Here is a 19,082-nt window from a genome sequence, read left to right on the forward strand (position 1 = left end):
ATACACACGTGCACGCTTTGTCTGGGGGTTTCTTGCAGTTCGTGGCCTTTTCCATTTGTCTTTGGGCTGCTGGTGAACAGGCTCTGTGGTCGTGCCTTCAGAGAGGTGTCTGTAGTGGTGGGAAGGGGCAGCAGCCCCAGGCCAGCCGGAGGAGCATGCCGCGGGGGTTGAAGGGGCTGCAGGGTGCTGTGCAGAGCAAGGGAACCCCCTCCCACAGCAGCAGGGAAGGAAACAGCTGTCTGCGGGACAGAAGGCGATCAGCTGAGCATCCCCTTGTTTTCTCCTTGCTGTCTTTTATCCCTGACTCCCTCCTGCTTTTCTCTTTCTTATTTTCTTTCCAATCTGCTCTCCTTCCCTCATTCTGCTTCCCACTCCATTCATCACACTACAAGCCCCAGCCAGCAGTTACAGTGAGCCAAGGGAACTCATCATGTCCATGTGTTTTCTAAATAGCTCTGGACCCCTTTTAACGATGTGATGGAATAGAGAATAAATGGAGCCTTGCCCTCACGGTCCTATGTGGCTCCTTGTCCTGGCATCAATACCAGTAGGACAAAATCATGGGAGAGGGAGACCCGTTTGTGAGTGGGCTGATACCTTACAACTTAGCATGGCCTGACAGGTGGCCTGGGGAAGGGGACAAGCCTCTGCTTGCCCAGCAATTAGTGAAGCTGCTTACTGTTTCCCTGTGCCTGTTTTTCTCCTTGGAGGATGGCTGTTCCTCCATGCTGTCCCTGCACATGGCTGGCAGGGCCATGTGCTGATGTGTGCAGTCACACAGGGCAGTTAAATCCCCACCACGTTCACCCTTGCTCGGCCCAAAGCTAACTGTCCTCTTTGCCCCTGTCTAGAGGCCAGCACCCGTTGGAGTGGTCGTGGCCCGGGGGCAAGGTGGACCCTGCTGGGAAGGAGAAGGAAACCGAGTTGGTGGCCTCAGCAGCCCCCAGCAGCGGCCGGGCGATCCAAGAAGAAGACTGCGAGGGGACCAGCACGAAGCCATACTGCAAAGTCCTGGTGCTGACGGAGACCCAGGCAAACGACACGGGTTACTACCGCTGCTACTACAAGTACATTGATGCCAAGATCGACGGCACCACAGCAGTCAGCACCTATGTGTTTGTGAGAGGTAAGAGTCACGTGGCGGTGTGCACCTTCAGGCTGGGGGAGATCAAGGCAGCCTATGCACCAGCATAATATCGGAAAGATTTAAAAGCCCAACATGCCCCCCAGCCCCCCAGGGCAGAGCCTGGCTGCTGCAGGCTCAGGGAAGGGGCCAAATGCTGTCTCCCTGCACTACCAAGGAACCAATATCCGTCCATGGCGGCAGCGCCTGGGATTCAATTACGTCCCGGCCCGGGGGGCATCGCTCCAGCCGGGCTGGAATGCAGGAATTTAAGGAGTGAGAGCCAGGCCTCAGAGATGCTTCAGCGCTAAAAAAAGAACAAGAGTTAGCTACTGGGCAGCTGGGGGCTCTCTGGGATGCTAACGGCTAGGCTAGGGATGATAATGTACCTTAAAGCTGAGACTGAGACAGGGAGAGGAGTGGTACAAACCCACCATGTGCAACCTCCTCCTGTCGCCAGGCTTGATGGCCCTGGAGCAACTCCACAGTGGCAGACCCAGATGCTCCTCTCTGCACTGCACAGGGACTCCCCGCACAGGCAGGGTTATGAGATGTGTTTTGGAGGAGGAGGGCTCTCCACTGGGCTTGGAGCTGGAACTTCAGCTCAGCAAGTGGCTTCGAGGCCAATATTCAGCTTCTCCATGCCCCAGGGGCTCCTCCTCCGCAGTCTCCCCCACTGCTCACAGCACACTTCAGCAAGATAAATGAGCACTGTCCCCTGGAAACAGTTGGCCGAACTATTTCTCTTTCCACCCCCATTTATTAGCTGGTGCAGTTGTCACGAGCCAGGCAGGTCATGACATACAAGATGCATTTTTCAGAAGTCCCAGAGCAAAGCCAAATTTGCCTCTGCAGCTATGCAGAGAAAAATGCAGGGGCAAATCAGGAAAGCTGGGCAGCTGCTGGAGAGGCATTGAGGTCTGTTTGGGCAATTTCCTCTTGCTGTAGGCTCTGCTGCCCATCCTAAAACAGGAAAGAGCTTCCCTGGATCCCAGAGCTGTTGTGAGGAGACATCTGTGAGTTGGACTGGGGTGTTCAGACACTCTAGTGCGTTGTATCAGGATGGAGGCAGAGAGCTTTTTACACGAGCTGAAAATAAGTACAACCATACAAGCTTACATGCAGAGAGTGCTTTTACAAGAGTGATTTTCTTTGTTATCCAGCAAATGCCACTTTGACCCCTTGTCCACCTTCTCTCACCTCCAGCCTCATCTGCAGCTCAGTAATGGCTCTCCTGTTTACCAGAGAGCAGCAAGTGTGCACGTACGGTGTAGCTTAGGGGCAATAAATCCCACGCTGTCAGGGCCCATGGGACTCACTGCCTGTGGACAGTGTGTGCAGCAGATCCAGCCAACACCTCACAGTGTTGCTGTGCACATGGCTATGCAGCACATGTTCATACTCATTCCAGTCAGGCTGTGCCCTGTTACGGCTATCAAGCATCCAGGAAACCTCAGAATCCGCCTTTCCAGACAGGACAGGCTTTCAGGCAGGAGAAGGGACATGTCAAGAAAACCCAGGCATACGGTAACTGTAGCCATTGCAGAACATCCAGATAAAGCTCTGCCTGTTCCTGCTGAACTGGGCTGCAATGTGAAACTGTCCCTGGAGAGCTTGGAAGGGCTGATGTAAGTGTTGGGGATGTTTGGAGACGGCATGATCAGACCACAGGTTTATCCATCAACCTCATTTCTCATGTTAAGAGCTTGGTGGAACTGCCAGGAACAAAATATCTGTGCTTGGCTGGAAAAATGGGTTCTTCTGTATTTTACCTGCAGCTCAGTTCTCAAACGAACTCTCCACGCATATGTCTCATTTCCCATGTGTCTGGTTAGGTGTGTATTATATTACAGATACAGATAGCACTGTAAACATACAGAATGCCTCATCAGGGTAGAATAGGATATGTACAGCCCCCATCTCATAAAGCTTAGCATATATTAATGAAGAAGATGCTAAATTATTCCCATCCGACCCATTAAGACAGCCTTATTGAAAATATGTGATGTGGTCAGAGAGGGGAGTTAGTGCATGAATCACAAGCTCATTGGCAGCAGGACCAGCCCAGTAAATCAGTTCTTGGCTGCCATCTGAGCTTGGAGGGGACCTCACAGTCTCTCATCTCTGGCAGTTGTGCACCTCCTCCTCTCACGTGCCCAGGGCTCAGGAGAGGAATGAGGAACGTGTTCACACTTGGAATCAAATCTGTGATTTCAGAAGACAGCAATCCGGTGGCAGCGCAAAACCCCAGGAAACAAAGATAAGAATTCTCTGGGCAATCTGTACTTTCGTAAGAGCTGACCAATGTGTTTCCTGTGTATGGCTTGTTTAACCTAAGCTGTAGAAAAAAGTGCTTCACCTTGAGTAGGTCTTTGCAGCGTGACTATCACTGAAGCAACAGCTTTACAGATCAAAAATCAAAGGAATTCCCTTGTGCACTTAACAGTGGGAACACTGCATTGGGTTGAGTTGGCCCCAACGTGATCTGAACAGCCAGAATGCCCAAATGGGGATCATTACTAAATCCACCTTTGACTTGTCATTTTAGACAGGCAGCTTCAGGGCTTGGATAGTAGAGGGAAGGAGTCTCAGGGCGGAAAAACAGATGTCCTCATGCTACAGTCTCTTAAAATCAATGGTTTAGCTGCAATCCAGGTGAATAAAGAGTAACTTTTAAGGTCACTGGGACCATTTGGTCTGATTCCAGCATACCAGAAGCCATAAAATCTCTCCTAGCAGATCCCAGGGGCAGCCCCACATCTCCCAGCTGGGGACCCACCACCTCCTTATAGAGCCTGCTTCCTGCAGGGGACAATTTCCATGAACAGAACTGATCATGACCACATGCTGGGTGGACGTTTCCAGAGACACGACTCTTAGAGAGGAAAGACACTGGCACCACCAGGCACTGGAGACACTAGGGACCAGTCTTTATTCAGAGCATCCTGTGAGGCATGTGTCCCTGTGGTAATGGCAGGCAGGGGCTGGTACTACAGAATAAATATCTATCAGTGAGGCACTGACAGAGGACACCAAGAAGCCTCGCAATTCTTTGTCTCTTCCAATTTTATCTTGCTCACATTTAGTCAGCCTGGGTGGGTGCTGAATCTATGCCCTGTTTGGGAGAGTCCAAAGAGTAGAAAAACCCTCAAACCAAAAGTGCTGCCAAGCAGGCAGGTGAGTAGGTGCAGCTGGCATGAGGCACTGCAAGATAAACCACACATTTCTTACCCTCTGCCCAGCCATGGCTTGGGATACAAGTGTAATTGCATCCTGGTCTCACCAGTTCTTTCAGTGTATCTGAAAAAGAGCCAGGAACGGGGTCTGTGCTGCCCTGTTAGCTTGCCATCTCTCTGCGATCAGGTTGGTCTTTGCACTCTGTGTCTGGATGGTGCCTAGAATGATGGGTCAGGGCCACAACACACCTGCTTTATATGCTGCCACCAACCCTTTCCACCGTGGAGCCTTGCTTGAGCTTTTCTCATTTCACACAGGCGACACGCTGAGCAGGATGGGGCAGCCCCTTCTGCAGACGCTCTGGTTCTTGGTGCTACCTCCACATAGAGTTTAGCGTAACGTCCCTGGCCTTGCTAAGTCATTTCACTGATTAATTTTGGGTGGGTTTGTTCTTCCTGTCAATATTTGTGCTTGCAGCAGTTAGGAGACGATGGGGTGGCAGCCCTGGAAAGCTCAGCTCATCTGTTTATCTGCCGGCTGGGATGGCTGCAGGATGACATCTGCATACCATTCTGCTGCGGATCACTTCCTCACCCTGGAAGGTCGAGCTGCCTGCCGCTGCAGCAGGGCGGCACAGCCCTGCACCATCCCTGCTGTGGGGCCACGCACAGTCACCAGCTGGGCAGGCACTGAGCCTAGGACAAGACCTGCTGGTTTCACGAAGGGTCAAACCCAAGCAGAGACCTTGAGGGGGCCAGGAAAGGGAGGCAATTTCCAGCACTACCCAAATGTCACACAAGTGCCGCTCCATCAGTACAGTGTTTGGTGTGGAGTAGCTGGCTGGCCTAGGCGCTAACCTTAGCTGCTCCCTTTGCATTTCCAAGCTCCAGGTGCCTCCTCTGACTGTCACACATTGTGACAACTCCCTCTGGCAAGCTCATGCTGTGTTAAAGAAAGCCAGAAAGCCTCCTTTTCTTCTGGTTGGTCTCCCTTCCCAGTTCTTTTCTTGCCTGTTTAGTTGTTCTTCTCCTTGTATCTCTTCTTCAGATTTTGAACAGCCATTTATCAATAAGCCGGAGACCCTCCTCATCAGCAAGAAGGAGAACACTTGGGTACCGTGCCTCGTGTCCATCCCAGATCTTAACGTCACGCTGACCTCGGTGAGAGCTCGGCCAGTGGGAGACTCTGGACCAAGATGTATTGCATTTGTTCTGCATTTGTAATTGCCTCAGTGGAAGCAGAACAGGCACTGCCAGGAATGGGAAATGCAAGGGATACATTTTCCATGGAAAGTACAAGCCACTGGCTTCCTCATTTTATTTGCTGGTTGAAGCTGTGCTGGCCAGTTCCCTTGGGCAGACCTCACAGGTTTCCTGCCAACCTTGCTTCTCTTCCGTGGAATTCTATGAAACAAAACAAGACTTTGTTTTAATCCCACTTCCCTACAGCATCCCCTGTTTTCTCTGGTCTCTGTGATCTACGAACCCTCTAGGTGGTCAGCATCCCCACAAGGGAGGAGGCTGCAGTCCTGGGGCTGATGACTAAAAACAGCTCTGTTATCAGTTTGCTTGTGTCTTTTTTTTTTTCTCTCTCTCTCTCTTTTTTTTTTTTTTTTTTTTTTTTTACAATGCAAATACATCCTTCCAGGATGAGTGTTACCATTGTACAAAGGCCTCCAGGGACACTCTGGGGTCCAGGGGCCTTTCCCTTGCCCGGGAAGGACACTACCCAAGGTCAGCACTCATCCCAGTGGGGCTGATGTTTGGGATATCAGCATCAGTTTCCTTAACTATCACTAGAAGTTTCCATTCCTGGAAGTCTCTGGCCCACTCTGCAGAAGGAGAGGCTCATGGTGCAGGATACGGCTGCTAGCGGTGTAGGGGAGGCCACCATTCCTAGATGACAAACCCTTGGGGGGAGAGGGCAGGAGGCCAGCAGAGCATGATGCTGCATCTTCTTCCCACAAAAGGGATGTGTTAGCTAGCATAAAGCCTGGAAGGGGGGGGGTGGGAATGCTGGGGTGGGAATGCTGTCACCCTCTTATTTCAGTTGGCAAAATGTTGATTTTTCCAGCAAAATCCCCTCATCCACATTGATGGGAAAAGCACTTTCTGGGACAACAAGAAGGGGGTGCAGGTACCCACACACTTGATCAGGGACTGCTTGTTTGTCCAGTGTGAGACTGTCATCGACAAGAAGGTCTTCAGATCCAATTTCTTCATCATCCATATAACAGGTGAATATTTGGGAAGGTGCAGGTAGGGCAGCCTGGATGACTCTGAAGTCCGTCAGTGTGGCTCATGGGGTTGTTGTGGTGCTTTCTAGTTACATAGACTCTGCACGGTGCTTATATCTCTTCTACTGCGTGCCAGAGATACACCAAGCAGAAGGAGGTCATACCCAAGCTTCCTGTAACTGCATAGTCGAAGTCAAATTGTTAATAGATCAGAAATGTCTTTTCATTGCCTCTTCCGCATCAGGGAGTGAGTTGTATGACATCCAGCTGTATCCCAAGAAAGCCATGGAGCTACTAGTGGGAGAGAAGCTGGTCTTGAACTGCACAGTGTGGGCCGAGTTCAACTCTGGCGTCCGCTTCCAGTGGACTTATCCTGCCAAACAGGTACCGGCAAACAGCGCGGCTCCCTGCGCACTGAACCACTTCCCTCTGAGTCGTCCCCTCCTGCCCCCTCATTGTTCCTCTTCACATCGTTGGCAGGGCCTTCATGATCTTAACCAAGCTGTGCCCTGGATGTCTTGGTCAGAGTGCTTCCCATTTTTCTGTCCTGCAGCAGAAGGCAGACAGAGGGAAGACCCCTCTTCCTGGCAGAAAGTACCCTCCTTGCCAAGGTGTTATTGCTCTGGAGCATTCCTGGGCAAACAGTGGCTTCATTTCCACCAGCGCAAACATCACAGGCTTCAAAGGAGCTATTCTAGTCACACAGCCCTGGTTACGGAGAGCCTGTGAGGAGGTCCCTTCCCTGCTGTGTCTTCTCCCTGTTGTAGCCTCTGGCTCTTGTGAAAAGTGAGACAGGGGAGTCCCCTGAGGGCATCACTGTTCACTTACCCCTAGGCTCCCAGCCTGGTTACCGGCCTGTAGACCAGAGCTAAACATGTGCTAAATTCTGACCCCAGTCTCAGGCAGTCAGTCACATAGGGCTTGTTGCCTTACCATCCCTGAGGACGGCAGTCAGTGGTGGAGATGCCTGTCCAGGGAAAGGCAATCACTGGGCAGCAAGAAGCAGAGGCATGAGGAGCCCGTCTGCACAGCCTCATCCCACTGATGTCTCTCATCCCCCTCTCTCTGTCCTTTCCCACAGACACAGCGGGCAGTGATGGAGCCCGAACGCCGGTCACTGCAGACACGCACAGAGCTCTCCAGTATCCTGACCCTCCACAATGTCAGCCAGCAGGACCTGGGCAAGTACACATGCACTGCCACCAACGGCGCCCAGATGTTGGAGGAGAGCACTGATGTCATTGTGCACGGTACGGCACCTTCCACTCCCTTGCAGAGCCACAGCCAGAGCCGAGCTGCAAGCAGAGCAATCCCCAGACTGCTTAGGCAGTGCTTGGCCCAGGGCTCACCAGAGGGGCTCCTGCACCTCCATCCCACTCTGATTTAGTGAGACCCCACCTTCCTCCATTCCCTCAGCTCTTCGGTGCCCCAGCACCACACTAGAAGCACGATCACATTCAGTAAAGTGCCAAGATGATGAGAGAGAGAGAGATGCAAACACCAAATTGGCCCAAGTGCCAGTGGGATGGCAGGACACACGTCTCATGGCCCTGCGGCAGATGCAGTGCCCCTGTGGCTTGGCTGGCCTGGAAGGCACAAGCAGGTGCACGAGGCACCATCAGCACTGGGCGGCTGTCTCGTGGCAGCCGAAAGTCACGGGGCAGCGCAGCCAGCCTGCGTGCCTGATGGCTCCCAACAGCGAGGCAGAGGCAGCTCTTTAACTGCCAGTTAACGCAGCACAGTGCTGTGCTGGCCTGCCTGACCCTGCCCGGCACCCACTGCCTTCTGCTCCAGGGAGGGGGCCCTGCTGGGAGCAGGGATGTGGAAGAGAGCTTGGGGGTTGTATGGGCAGACAAGACAATAGTGGATTTTGGTTATTTTGACAGTGGTAATTATCATTATGAATGGTTATTACTGTTGTAGAGAAGGAGTCGTGTTCAACTGCAGTGCCACAACACCACACCTGTCCTTGGTCCTTGATGTCAGGCCCCGTAGAGAGTAGCAGAGCTTGGTGACAGCCTATCCATTTGTGCTCTCCTCTCCCATATTCACCTTTTTTTCTTGCAGAAAAGCCCTTCATCAATGTGGAGTGGAGGAAGGGCCCAGTGATAGAAGCAACCGCAGGAGATGAAGCCGTGAAGCTGCCGGTGAAAGTCGTGGCTTACCCCCCACCAGACTTCCAGTGGTAACGCACCTTTCTTAGCCTGAGCCACCTTCTCCTCTCCTCCTTCCTCTGTCAAGTAGGGAAGCTTAGCCTGGCCTCATTGCTAGGTCCCTCTGTGCCAAAGATTGTCCCATTTGTCACTTTTTTTTTTCCACCCATGGGGGTCATTTCTCCCACCTGACCTGACTCTCAGCTGCACAGCTTGGGACAGGAGGAGGTGACATCTGGGGGAGAAGCAGCAAAGGTCCTGGCTTGGCTTGGCAGCTCTGCACCGTCTGGAGGGGCCAAGTGGAGCTCCTGCAGGAGCTGCCCTCTTGTACCCCTGCCGCAAGGATTGTGGCTGCCCATGGGAGCAAGGGAGTGGGCCAGGCTGTGCACTGCATTGTGCTGCACTTTCACCAGAGCTAGCTGGGATCAAGGAGCTTTGCACCTGCACACTGCTCAGGGCACAGCTACAACGTCCCTGACCCCACACACATCCATACAAGACAACGCACAGACCCGTAACTTGGGTCCAGAGAAAGCCCAGAGGTGTCTTCAGAGAGGTCTCCAGGGCTAGAAAGGGGCACCCTGACTGCACCTTAGTGGGGACCAGCAAACCCCTGCCCAGCTGCCAATGGGACACTTCCTCCCTGTGGCTGCATTTTCTCTCTGCCTCCCTGCAGGTACAAGGACGGGAAGCTAATTCCCAAGCAATCTCAATCTTCAATGCAGATCAAGGATGTGTCGGAGCAGCATGCTGGGACATACACGCTGGTTCTGCGGAACAGGCTGGCAGGGCTGGAGAAGCGCATCAGCCTCCAGTTAATTGTCAACGGTAAGGGAGGGGGCCAGGTCTGGAGCCAGGGGGAGAGTGCTGCATCCATGGCCCCAGCCTTTGGGCTGCTCCAAGATCAAGTCCCCATTGCTATCCTAAAGCAGTTGGTATCTACATCATCTCCTTCTCCCCCATTGCTGAAGGATGCTCTGGTTACAGTGAGACTGGTTCCTTGTGGTCTGTGTGATATGACACAGTTTTGTTCCTGGCTCCATCACTCTGGGCAGGATATGGCCTTGCTCAGGGGCAATTTTCCAGCTGCGGTTAGAGATGCAGCTGAGGGTGACTGACTGATGCAGACTGGAGGGCAGGGCAACTGCAACAACACACACGAAACCTGGAGTGGGAGCAGTTCCTCTGGGTGGGAAGCTCTTAGGGAGCTTTCCCCCAGCAGAAACTGGTCCCTGTCATGCAGGAACCAGATACCAGCACAAAAGCATTGGAAGAGCACTGCTGCTTGGAGGTTTGTCTCCGGCAGTCTCTGTAGCCCTGTGCTGGGGGCTGCCAGACAGTGCTTTGAGCCCTGCAGCATCCAGACAGTCACACCCTGCAGAGGAAGGAGAAATGACATCACTTGAATTTGCCTAAGTATAACTTGCTCTGCTTTGCAGGCCTGAGCTCCCCAGGAGCTGCCCTGAGTGCACATAGTGCTTTAGTGCCCAGTCTCTATAGACGGGCCTGGGGAGGGCTGTGCCTGGCCTGGGGATGCAGCAGCTGAGCCTGGAGCCGCTCATGATGTCACTCTGATCCTTGCAGTTCCTCCACGCATCCATGAGAAGGAAGCCTCTTCCCCGAGCATCTACTCCAGGAGGAGCCCCCAGGCCCTCACCTGCACAGTCTATGGCATCCCAGCACCAGAGGTAATCCAGTGGCAGTGGCGGCCGTGGATGCCCTGTCGGATGTTCTCCCGACGCAGCCTGTAAGTGCCATTTCTTCCAACACGCATGTCTTATCAGGCCACCAGAATGGCATTAGAGCTCCTTGTGACCATGGCTGTGTCCAGACTCTGTCTTGCTTTTGCTCTGCCAGCCACAATATGGCAAGAGGAGGACAGCACTGATAGCTCAGATGCCATATACCCACTCACCCTGTGGGGAGGCAGTGGAGCATAACGGATTCTCTTGTACTCTGTGTGAGAGTTTTGCCCAGCCTGGCTGGCGTCAAGGGCTTCCATAGTTTCCCTGCATTCTCAGCCATCTGCATCCAGCAGGGAATGTCTGTGGCCCTGCCACACCTCACAGCACCTGCAATAAAACCACTGACCACTGTGCTAATGGCGAAACTGAGACACATTGCAGGAGAAATTGTCACAGCCCCTTGGTAAGACCCTGAGAGAGCAGCTGGGGCTCACCCCATTCCTGCCCTAAGGTCCCTGTGGTTTTTTGGTCCTTCATCTTCTGCTGGGTAATGATGGAAACAAAGGCACTCATAGGCAGGTGAGCAGAACTGCTGCATGTGGGGAAGAGTTGCTGAATCCAGGAGAAATGCCAGATCTCCACCAGCTGCTAGGATGGTTTGCCAGGAGGGTGTCTGTGCAGGCAGAAAGGGCACATGACCACTGCCTGCACCCTGGGAAGCTGAGGCAGCACCAGGCAGGGCTGCAGTGGCATTTTTTAGTGGTAGCCTCACAGGAAGAAGGAAAAGGGATGCTGGAGAGTTGTAGCCAGAGCAGTCAGGGCGGAGGACATCAGGGTGCCTGGAGGAAGCCAGGTCCTGCAGCCCTGTGCAGGCTGTTGCTGAGCCAGGGATGCCAGAGAGCTCTCCATCACATGCAAGTGCACTGTGGCCCTGTCAGGAAGCAGAGGCCCATGAATTATGAGCACTGTCTCCCAAGGCCACCGTATTCCTGCCTAGCATAGCTCCAGAGGATGCAGGAGGCTTCTTTCTAGCTTCCTGTTGTTTACACAGCTCACTGCTGTGCTCACCTCGCCAAGCGCTCTGCCCTGCATTGCCAGCGCGCGCCCTTGCCACTGCTCTCAGGCTCTCAGCTCCCCACTGCTTCCCTGTCACCATAAGCCTTCTCTCTTCACACTTCCCACCCTGGATTTTGGGCAGACCCTCCAATCTTCCTGCCCCATCTGCATTTCTGGAGCACCCTGCAGGCTGCAGCATCTGGGGTCCCTGACAGATCTGGGCACTTCCTCCCACACGCCTGTTTCAGCCCAAACAGGTACCACCCTGCCCTGTCAGACACCAGCAGCATCTCTACTTGGGATGTTTCTCTCCTGGTATTTATTGAATCAGGGGTAGCAGGAGCACCCTTGGGTGCTGCACTGTGTGCTCTCCAGGCCAGCATCCAGCCAGTCTGTGATATCCCTGACTCAGTCCCAAGCAGGGGTTTAAGACCTTGTTGCTGAGCAAAGGCATCAAGAACTTCCTTTGGCACACACGAACAAATTTCACTTCTGCCTTTCTCCACCATTAACATGAAACCACAGGCCTGGGGGTGAAGACACTGCCTGGGACACAAGTATCTGTTCCCTGCCTCAATTTTCACATTTATAGGTGTTTGCCTCACTCATGATTGCAGAGCACCCTTAGAAAGCACATCAGAACTGTGTGTAACCAAAAGACCTGGGAAATTGTGCAGAGATAGAGGACAGGGGCATCAATTCTCAGACACAAAGCTATTTTTGCCACCTTTTCCCAGCTGACCTTCTCTCTGTCTCTCTCCTCTTTCTCCTGCTCCTCCCCTGCTGCTGGATTAGCAACAGCAGGCACCGGGCAGCAAGGCGTCATCAGCGGGACCGGATGCCCGAGTGCAAGGACTGGAAAGATGTGTCGCAGCAGGACGCAGTGAACCCCATCGAGAGCATTGACACCTGGGTGGAGTTCGTGGAGGGGCGGAACAAGGTGAGGCTGCAGCCCCAAGCCTGTCCAGGAGCAGGGAGATGCAGACAGCACCCTCAGACTGGTCCTTTGTAATCAGCCAGCAATAGTGGCCTGGAAAAAAGCCTGGCAGAGACAGATTTGGGGAGGGCTTCACACCTCTGCTGCTAAAGTAAACCATCAGCGGCTGTTCCCAGCTCTGGGGCTCAGCAGTACCAGGCAGCCCCAGGGCCAGGGAGAGCTGTCATCTTTGAGAAATCACCCTCCGTCCAGAGAGGCTCCCTCTGGGGCTGTCTGCGCAGAAAGATTTACACTGGTTGCTGTTGAACACAGGGCACCCAGCTGGGGAGGGCATGGGGAGCGTGTGCTGGGGGGGATCCCATGGCCATTTCTGAGCACTCTTGTGTGAGCTGTTCCAGGACAACCAAACCCCACAGAGCAGCCTGGGCAGCTGGGAAGGTTAAGCAGGAGTCACAAACTGACCAGGAAATCTCTGGCCTTGGGAACATGCAAGTGTGTGGTGGGTCTTTTCATCCAACTGTCCCCATCCCAGGGGGGTGAGGGTGGTATGGAGATGCTGGCATCCAGCCGCTGCAGATTTGTGAGTGAGAGCATGTGTGCCCCACAGAGCCCACTTCTCCATCACAGCATTTCCTCTCTGGAAAGAACATCTCTCCCTCATTGCAGCATATGACCTGCAAACAGCCAGACACGGCTTTTGCTGCCTGTTTCTGTGTCAGTCTCTCTGGTAGCTGTGAGTGTCAGGTCTGCACCGTGACGGGGTTCCTGTTCCCACTGGTGTCGGGCACCAGCTGCTCACAGAGGGATGCAGAACAAACAAATGGGCCCCTGTTTCCGAAAGTCACTTCCTGTTTTCCTACACACCTCCAAAGGCACTTCCCGTTCCCTGGCCTGGCCAGGAGGAGTTCATCACTCTGCCAAAAGGGTGGCAGAGGCAGATGCTTCTCCTTCCCAAGCAGCCAAAGCTCCTTCGTAGAGGGTCAGAGACTGGTGTCCCTCAAGGAGGCGAACAGGGGTGGTGGGAGCTCCTGGGTGAGAAGCCCTTGTGTCCCCTTCCAGATGTGTCTCTCATCTTGGTCGCTTTTGATCTTTCCCTTTTTTCCTTATTCTCTTCCTCCTGTTCCTCAGCTGTGTCCTTGTCATTCCATCTATTTGGTTGTAACTGTCCTGGAGGTTCAACTTAGGTTGTGCAGCCCAGGGATGTGCAAGAGCTCTGTGAGAAGAGAGCTCTTCCATTTGTGATGGGATGTTACGTCCTCTTTCTCTGCTTTCTCTCCCTCTCCTCCTTTCTGTCTGTCTTCTCTTACCATCCTCCTGTTTTTTATTCTGTCCAGAAAGGCCGAAATGAGCCACAGTGTGTGCAGTGCACAGCCACGCACTGCAGACAGCAGGATGATGCCAAATCCAGAAACTCCAACTCAAACGTAACGGTGCACATTAGAAGGAAAATCCCCAAGAAACAGGAAAAGCAATGCACAAAAGTGCCAGCAATAGGGTCACTACAGCTGTATTGAATAACCCCAAGAAACGGAAAAGGCAATGCACAAAAGTACTAGTAATAAGGTCACTTCAGCTGTGTTGAATATGCACTGAATGAATGACTGTTCCTTCTGATTAACATAAGCTAATACATTGCCACTTAGAACGGAAATGCTTCCCAAAGTCTATGGGCTGAATAGTAAAGGTAAAGTAGTTTCCCTGTAGGAATGCTTTTTTTTTTTTTTTTTTTTTTTTTCCATTTTAAACATTGTTCCATTAGAGGGATTTTTGCATGTAATGAACTTGTCATTTAAACCGGGAAGGAGGAGAAACCTGGGCTTTAAACTTCAGATCTCCTCTAAGGGGAGTGCTTGTAACATATTTGGCAGCTCACACATGTGCCGTGTGAGACAGAAGGAGGAGAGCTGCCTTACTCCCCAGCTGCCTTTCCTGGCTTATTTGGAGGCAGCATCTCCTGGGTTTGTGCTCCCAGGGCAGCAGCCTGGCTCTTTGCCCAATCTTAGTCATGTCTTACTGGAAGGAGGGAGGGTGAAGCTTTTAGGACTGTGTCTGTGTACACCTGGAGTTTAAGGACAGAAGATGACAACTCTTCCTGAAGTAGTGAGAGCTGGGATGCTTTCACAGGTTGGATTTCCTTACAGATAAAAGGAGTGCTTGCAGGTCTGTAAATACCTGTAAAATCCACTGAACTCTGTGGGACACTAAGTAGTCATTTAACTGCAGAGGGCTCAGGGAATCAAAGCCTTGGTATTTTTTTCCTTTCTCTCTGCTGTATAAGCTTGACAGGAGCTTAGCCTACCCCTCAACCCTGCATCTTGTTCATGTCCCCCTTGCTGGGCACAGGCCTGTCCCCATGGTGGCGACCCAAGGGGCTTAGCTTCCAATGGAAAGCCATCTATGCTGGCTGGGCTCTGCAAAAAAGGAGCAGAGATCAGGAATAAATCCACATCACTGTTGCTAGAGCTAGCAGATGAGGCTTAAAATGCACAAAGGGCTACGGAATAAGGGGCTATTTTTGCATAAACTTTTCCCAGGTACAGCTGCCACCTGGGGCCAGGCTCACTGTGTGCTTTGCTGTCTGCCAGAGAGCAGCACTGATGCTGCTTCTCTTCCCTTTTGCTCTTCCTAACTCCTTATGCTCTCTCCCTCCATCAGACAGTCAGCAAACTGGCCATCCAGGAGGCCAACGTCTCAGTCATGTACAAGTGTATTGCCTCTAACAAAGTGGGTCGAGACGAGCGGCTGATCTACTTCTACGTGACCAGTAAGTACTGCAGGTGTCCCCTTGACATGCATCAGCCGAGCTCTCTGCTTGAAATAGGCAGGTCCCTAGACCTGTCAGGTGCTGTCATTCACAGCTAGCACCTTTAACAGTGGCTAGGAAGCCAGCAGGAAAGCAGGGCTGCTCCAGAGCTCTGCTGAGTGGCAAAAACCTGGAACACTGGCAACAGACAGCACAGGCAGAGTTTGGCAGGCAGACCTGGGAATGAACCGGTGCTGCCTGTGTCTAGGTCCTGGAGAAGCCCTGGCAGGTCCTGGGCTGGGGACATCCTGGGCTGGGCATGTGCCTGGTCCAAGAGCATCCTCTAGTGGCACTGCCCGCCCTGCTCCCAGGGAGGGTCGTGCTGGCCCGAGCCCCCCCAGCAGTGTCCCCACGGGATTTTGGTGGTGGGAGGAAGCAGAGTTTGTAGAAGCCAAAGCCCAGTAGCGTGGGCTGGAGTCATGACCCGTCAGGGGCTGCATAAGCTTCCTGCCAGTGGTACCCCATGCTGGCAGGAGTCTGTCCCTGTCTGCTGGGGACAGGGAGCCCAGCAAGGGCACAGCAGGGGCTTATCTTTGTGCCTCTCTGAACAGACCCCAGAAGCCAGGGCTCATGAGCCTCATAGATAGTACCTGTACTGTAAGAGCCACCAGCTTCTGCGGAGGCAGATGAACAACATCTTGTCCAGCCTGGCTGTGTAACTGTCGGCACATGTAAAAGCAGGTACATGTGCAACCCAGGATGCTGCAGCTGAGCTGAGAGTCGTAACAGCCTAATTCAGACCTCCCAGACTTGTTACACTTGTGACCCCTCTTAATTTGACCGCAGGACTTCAGCATATCCCGTAGCACTCACTGGGCTTAAGCTGTCAATTGCTAGCAGTTTGCGTGTCACAGTTCTGCTCTCGATCAGTTTCCTTTACCCTGGCTGAGGACAAGGGGGTCTCAGAGAGCTGAGCCCAAGGAGACAAGTTCATTGTGTCTGGCAGCTTAGCCATAAAAACTCATTCACATGTTCATTTCCTTCCTGAAAGCCATTCCAGACGGGTTCGAGATTGAGTCCCAGCCCTCGGAAGAGCCCATAGAAGGGCAGGACCTACAGCTGAGCTGCAATGCGGACAATTACACCTATGAGAACCTGCAGTGGTATCGGCTGAACCTTTCCAAGCTCCATGATGAGGAAGGCAACCCCCTCGTGCTGGACTGCAAGAATGTCCACCACTATGCCACCAAGATGCAGGGGGAGCTGCGCTTCCAGCCTGACTCCAACGATGCAACCTTGCTGCTCACCATCCCCAACATCTCCCTGGGCGAAGAGGGAGACTACGTGTGTGAGGTGCAGAACAGGAAGACCCGGGAGAAGCACTGCCACAAGAAATACATCTCTGTGCAGGGTGAGGGTCCACAGGGCAGGCGGGAGTGACAGAGGAGAGCTGATGCTCTTGCTGCCATCAGCTTCCCAGTCTGTCCCCAGGGGAAGCCACGCAAGCAAGCTAAACTCAAGGTGGCAAAGGCAGGGCACCTGGGTTCTCAAGACACCCTTCAGCAGGGGTCAGAGACCCAAAGCCCCCCAGGAACACAGATATTCTTTTGATCAATCAGTTTCCCGTTTTCCCCTCCTCCTCTTTGTGCTGCTCCTCCAGCCTTGGAGATTCCTCGCCTCAAGCAGAACCTGACAGACATTTGGGTGAACATCAGCGACTCCATAGAGATGCGCTGTAAGGTGGATGGCAACCACGTTCCTGAAATCAGCTGGTACAAAGACGAGAAACTGGTTGAAGAAGTGTCAGGTACAGTGAGCTGGGGATGAATCAAAGGCAGGGCATCATGTCTAGCAGCTGCAGAACTGAATACTGCTGGGTTCTGGGAGTTGCTGTACCCAGGCAAAGGCAGCCATTCTCTGAATTGGCTGAACTCTAGTCTTAATCATGTTCTATCCCAGTTTGACGCAGTCTCGTTGGCCAAGTCTATGCCCTAGGGCCTGGCTCAGCACTGTCTGTGCATGTGCACATTCAGCTGGAGAGCAGAGAGAGGTAAATCGTTCATCTTCATACTCTCAGCCCAGTGCCTGGCATCTCTGTTCATGGAGGGACCAACCCAGGTCCCGTGGAAGGAGCATGGGAGGGATCCAGGCACATTGCAGAGGGAAAGGAACAGGCCCTGACACACCAGCTGGACAGCCTGGCACCATCCCCGCCCCACCAGCACTGTCTGCGGGGGTTTCATCCCCTCCATACACTGCCTGGGGAAGGTCCCTCCAGGGTATTTCTGGGCCATCAGGCCACAGAAGAGAGCATCTACCAGCTGCTGCAATTTCACTCTGCCATCTAAAATAAACTGGGCAAAAAATAGGAGCCTTATTTTAAGTTTGAATGAGTCCAGCATACTAATCCCCCCTCCCTGTGAGTGACCACCGCAACCCTCCATGCCTTACAGGGATTGACCTGGCAGACTTCAACCAGAAGCTGAGCATTCAGAGGGTGAGAGAGGAGGATGCTGGGCTCTACCTGTGCAGTGTCTGCAATGCTAAGGGCTGCGTGAACTCCTCGGCCAGCGTCTCTGTGGAAGGTACCAGCAGCCACGACACCCCTGGGGATGAAGAGGCGGAGTAGGAGTGTGGCCAAGGTCCCATGCCTCTTCCCTGTGACACTGAGCAGCAGGAGGCAGTCAAAGCCCCTAGGCCTGGCTGGTAGCATGGTGCTCTCACAGGAGGATGTATAGTCCAGAGCATGTTTAGCTCAGGCAAACACACCTCCCCAGTCTCCCCACATCCTGAAGCAGGCTATAAGGGGTGGCCGAGCTGGGGCATGGAATGAGAATCTCTGAAGCTGCAATTTCCCTCCCATCCCACAGGCTCTGATGACAGGACCAATGTGGAGATTGTCATCCTGATTGGGACTGGCGTTATCGCTGTTTTCTTCTGGATCCTCCTTATTCTCATCTTCTGTAACATCAAAAGGGTATGTGATTGTCTCTGTCCCAGGGCAGGGGAGGTGATGTAGCAGGGCTTGGGGCAACACCACTGCGGTGATATGGGGCTGTATGACAGCATCTGCTAAAAACAGGTCATTGAGAGCTGCTTCAAGCGCTGTCACCACCAAGGACAGGGTGTATAAGGGCTGTGGTAAAGGAGGTGACAGGGAATGGCTTTTGCCAGGGGGAGGCAGGTCAAGGCAGGCAAAGGAACCAAATCCCCTCTGGGAGCCAGCACCCAGTACAGGCAGGGCATCTCCTCACCCTTTGTGTTGGCTGATTCCTGCAGCCTGCCCACGCAGACATCAAGACAGGCTACCTCTCAATCATCATGGACCCCGGTGAGGTGCCTTTGGAGGAGCAGTGCGAGTACCTGCCCTATGATTCCAGCAAGTGGGAGTTCCCACGAGACCGCCTGCGCCTAGGTGAGCTGGACTCCCTCCCTGCCACTGCGTGCAGTAGCCAGCATTTCCCACCAGGTTTCTCACCTCTGTATTTAATGCCTTCTCTCTGCCTCAGGCTTCCCCTCTTCTTCCCCAGACTGTCCCTAAAGCCCAGCTGTGCCTGGGAAATCTCTTTGGGTCTGACTCTATGGACAGGTCTGAGCCAACTGTAAGCCCAGACTCTCCCAGTGTACCCACACAGGCATCACTGAGACCAGAAGACCTCTGGGCATGCTTTAAAACACATCCCCATATTCTCCAAGTGGCAATCTGGACAGAACACACAGTCCACAGCAGGTACCACAAGCTCCAGACCCAAGACTGCATCCATTATCCTCCTCATGCTGAGATACCCACCTGCAGTCTCTTGCCTCTGTCTGGAAGAGTTAAAAGGGCTGCAGACTGCCTTTGAGGCACAGAGCAGTGGCATTAGCCCTGGTTGCTCTGCTGCAAGGTGTCACGTTTACCTTGCCCATACGCTCTGCTTAAGGGCAACAAACAGCCCCTCACTTCTGCAGGGCCATTTCCTTCCTCTGCTT

General features: G+C 53.2%; 1 protein-coding gene across 2 annotated transcripts in view; it reads left to right on the top strand.

Annotated features, from left to right (window-relative positions):
• Positions 1 to 19,082, top strand: part of FLT4 (fms related receptor tyrosine kinase 4) — a 62,912-nt gene that overhangs the window by 30,302 nt on the left and 13,528 nt on the right. For both annotated transcript variants that reach the window (XM_080398760.1, XM_080398759.1), the window contains exons 3-17: positions 852 to 1,126; positions 5,348 to 5,460; positions 6,374 to 6,536; positions 6,781 to 6,920; positions 7,618 to 7,786; positions 8,604 to 8,721; positions 9,366 to 9,517; positions 10,274 to 10,436; positions 12,226 to 12,370; positions 15,023 to 15,131; positions 16,162 to 16,521; positions 16,771 to 16,917; positions 17,564 to 17,695; positions 17,981 to 18,087; positions 18,390 to 18,525. In XM_080398760.1, the coding sequence (XP_080254886.1) occupies positions 852 to 1,126; positions 5,348 to 5,460; positions 6,374 to 6,536; positions 6,781 to 6,920; positions 7,618 to 7,786; positions 8,604 to 8,721; positions 9,366 to 9,517; positions 10,274 to 10,436; positions 12,226 to 12,370; positions 15,023 to 15,131; positions 16,162 to 16,521; positions 16,771 to 16,917; positions 17,564 to 17,695; positions 17,981 to 18,087; positions 18,390 to 18,525 (2,429 nt within the window). The remainder of the gene's footprint in view (positions 1 to 851; positions 1,127 to 5,347; positions 5,461 to 6,373; positions 6,537 to 6,780; positions 6,921 to 7,617; positions 7,787 to 8,603; positions 8,722 to 9,365; positions 9,518 to 10,273; positions 10,437 to 12,225; positions 12,371 to 15,022; positions 15,132 to 16,161; positions 16,522 to 16,770; positions 16,918 to 17,563; positions 17,696 to 17,980; positions 18,088 to 18,389; positions 18,526 to 19,082) is intronic.

The sequence above is a fragment of the Falco punctatus genome (genome assembly GCF_963210335.1).
Source record: "Falco punctatus genome assembly, chromosome: 8".
NCBI classification, from domain to species: domain Eukaryota; kingdom Metazoa; phylum Chordata; class Aves; order Falconiformes; family Falconidae; genus Falco; species Falco punctatus.